Source organism: Poecilia reticulata, unplaced genomic scaffold, assembly GCF_000633615.1.
Source record: "Poecilia reticulata strain Guanapo unplaced genomic scaffold, Guppy_female_1.0+MT scaffold_190, whole genome shotgun sequence".
NCBI lineage: Eukaryota > Metazoa > Chordata > Actinopteri > Cyprinodontiformes > Poeciliidae > Poecilia > Poecilia reticulata.
This window is the reverse complement of record NW_007615019.1, coordinates 445,071-447,629: the sequence shown is the minus strand read 5'-3', so window position 1 is coordinate 447,629 and position 2,559 is coordinate 445,071. Positions and strand designations below refer to the sequence as shown.

The window sequence follows — 2,559 nt, the reverse complement described above, 5'->3', positions numbered from 1 at the left end:
CAGCAGTTGCCGTTTGCGGATGTTGGAACACTGAGCTACTAGTTGTTTGGCAGTTAGTGTTGACTGGGGATGTCGAGCTAACCATTCCTCCCACAGTCTTTGCATGTAGCCCCTCTGACTAGGATTACTTGAGTAGTAGCATTCCAACAGATCCATGTTTTCACCTCTCGCCCATTTCCGTCTTGTTCCAGTAGCCCACTTTTCATCAGGGTGCTCTGGTTCCCCAGCACCTTGTTTGGCCGGACGACGTCAGAGCCGGCATGTCGTGCTTATCAATGTCTCTCATGGTATGAGGTCAGCTATATAGATCAAAGGGTCTTTCCTAAGGACCCACACTGACAGCTCAATGTCACTGTTGTATCTTTGCCCCGGCCTGGAATCAAACCAGGGCCTCCTGGTGAAAGTCGGGTGACTGACCCATTGAATCGGGTGAGTTGGGTGACTTATATATATATATATATATTCTCATTTGTGGCCTCTGGCTCCACCACTACTCCTTTCTCTTTCTTTCCTCCCACTCTTGTTTCTCTCTATCTCCTTTCTTCTTTTTCAAACCGTCTCCAATCACATTCCTCCATACTCGCAGAGTGTGTGTGTGACAGTAATCAGATTACAGCTGCAGGTCGCCCGCAGCAACACCTTTTGTCCTGCGCTGTCGGAGCTCAAAGCTCAGTTAAATTTAAACACGGCGACAGGAAGCGCATCTGACGGCTTCCAGGGCAGCACCGAGGCAACACACACACTCACTCAGTGTGTGTGTTGCCTCGGTGCTGCAGCTCAGAGGAACAAGGTGGTTCCATTAGAACCTGACCCGGCTCCGGATGGACCACACCCACTGCTTCTTAATTGACCCAATCACTGGTTGCCCCACAGCTGTCCACATGGCAACTGTTTCCGTGGTAACACCTGGCAGAACGACTGTAGGAGGTTCTGCCAGGTGTGAGGGTGGGTGGCGTGCCCAGGGCTACCTGACGGGGGCGCCGCGGCTCTGAGCAGGCTTCAGCAGGACGGTGACGGACGAGTCGGTCTGGTTGAGAGGGGACTCCTGGTCATAGGGTGGCATCAGAGGGGCTGGGGGTAAATAACAAGAGGGGGTTAGAGACAGGGGCAGCTTCACCAGAACAACAAACCAGAGCTGACCGACCGGAGATCCTGGTGGTGAACTGGGTGATAACTGGGGGCCCGAAGCCCTTGATGGTAGAAGCTCTTATTGTGAAGGAGTAGGTGGAGCCTGGCGACAGCCCCGAGAACACGTGACTCGTCTCATTGGCCGCCTTCAGCACCTTGCCGCTCTGATTGGACAGGTCAAACTCTGTGTCGAAAGAGCTCAGAGCTTTGTAGGTAATCTGTGGAGAGAGTGGCATGAGCGCCTGGCGGCCGAACCTGGGCTTCGTGAGAAATGCGGTTGTTCTGACCTCGTAGTGGCGGATCAGGCCGAAGGCTTGCTGCGGCTCCCTCCAGCTCAGCCCGATCTGCTGCTCATAGCTGCGGCCCAGGATGGAGTCCACCGGGACCGCACCAGGCACTGCAACCACAAACCGAGTCAGGACTGGGTCAGAACGCAGAACCCGACCCACTCAGACCCACACAGACCCACTCAGATCCACTCAGACCCACACAGACCCACTCAGACCCACTCAGACCCACTCAGATCCACACAGACCCACTCAGACCCACTCAGACCCACTCAGACCCACTCAGACCCACAGAGCTCCACAGAGACCCACTCAGATCCACAGAGATCCACAGAGACCCACTCAGATCCACTCAGACCCACTCAGATCCACAGAGATCCACAGAGATCCACACAGATCCACTCAGACCCACACAGATCCACACAGACCCACTCAGATCCACACAGACCCACTCAGATCCACAGAGATCCACCCAGACCCACTCAGATCCACCCAGACCCACTCAGCATCGTACCGTCCTGGTCGGTCAGCACCAGCAGCTCCTCACTCTCCTTGTGTCCCTCCTGGTTGCTTAGCAACAGCTTCAGGCTGACGTTGGTGAATGGCGGAAGGTTACGCACGGTGTGCTGTGGCTGCGCACTCCTAGTGTCCGACACCACCTCCTCGCCCAACTGCTCCTTCACCTCCCTGCAGGAGACAAAGACTGAGGTCCACCTGCTGGCCACGCCCACTCACTGGCCCCGCCCACTCTGCTTACCTTGTGGCTCCTGCAGGCCGGTAGCGGTACTGCACCGTCAAATTGTAGTGGTGGCAACGCGTCACATTGTATCCGAACGGCTGCCATTGGACCGTCACCTGTTTGGACTGAACATCTGCCACCAGGAGGCGCCGCGGGCCGTGCATCGGATCTGACAAACACAACAGCCAACGATGAGAAGCCGCCACTGCAGAGTCGCTTCAGGGCTTTACTGGCCTCGACCGCTGGGCTCAGACCGTTCTCTGTGGTTCCTCTGCTAAGGTTCTGTGACCCGTCTGGACAGTCCAACAGGTCTACTAATGGGTCCAACCATCCAGTCACCAGACCGGAACCATGTGGAGGGAACCGCTGTGTTCTCGCAATCCCAGACCTCCAGAACTTTCAACT

The 2,559-nt window shown here is 56.0% G+C and overlaps 1 protein-coding gene across 1 annotated transcript in view; it reads right to left on the bottom strand.

Annotated features, from left to right (window-relative positions):
- LOC103460173 (receptor-type tyrosine-protein phosphatase mu-like) overlaps positions 1 to 2,559 on the bottom strand; it is a 97,680-nt gene that overhangs the window by 44,056 nt on the left and 51,065 nt on the right. The window contains exons 10-14 of the mRNA XM_017303119.1: positions 2,173 to 2,323; positions 1,930 to 2,102; positions 1,416 to 1,525; positions 1,145 to 1,346; positions 969 to 1,071 (exon numbers count right to left, since the gene is read on the bottom strand). Of these exons, the coding sequence (XP_017158608.1) occupies positions 969 to 1,071; positions 1,145 to 1,346; positions 1,416 to 1,525; positions 1,930 to 2,102; positions 2,173 to 2,323 (739 nt within the window). The remainder of the gene's footprint in view (positions 1 to 968; positions 1,072 to 1,144; positions 1,347 to 1,415; positions 1,526 to 1,929; positions 2,103 to 2,172; positions 2,324 to 2,559) is intronic.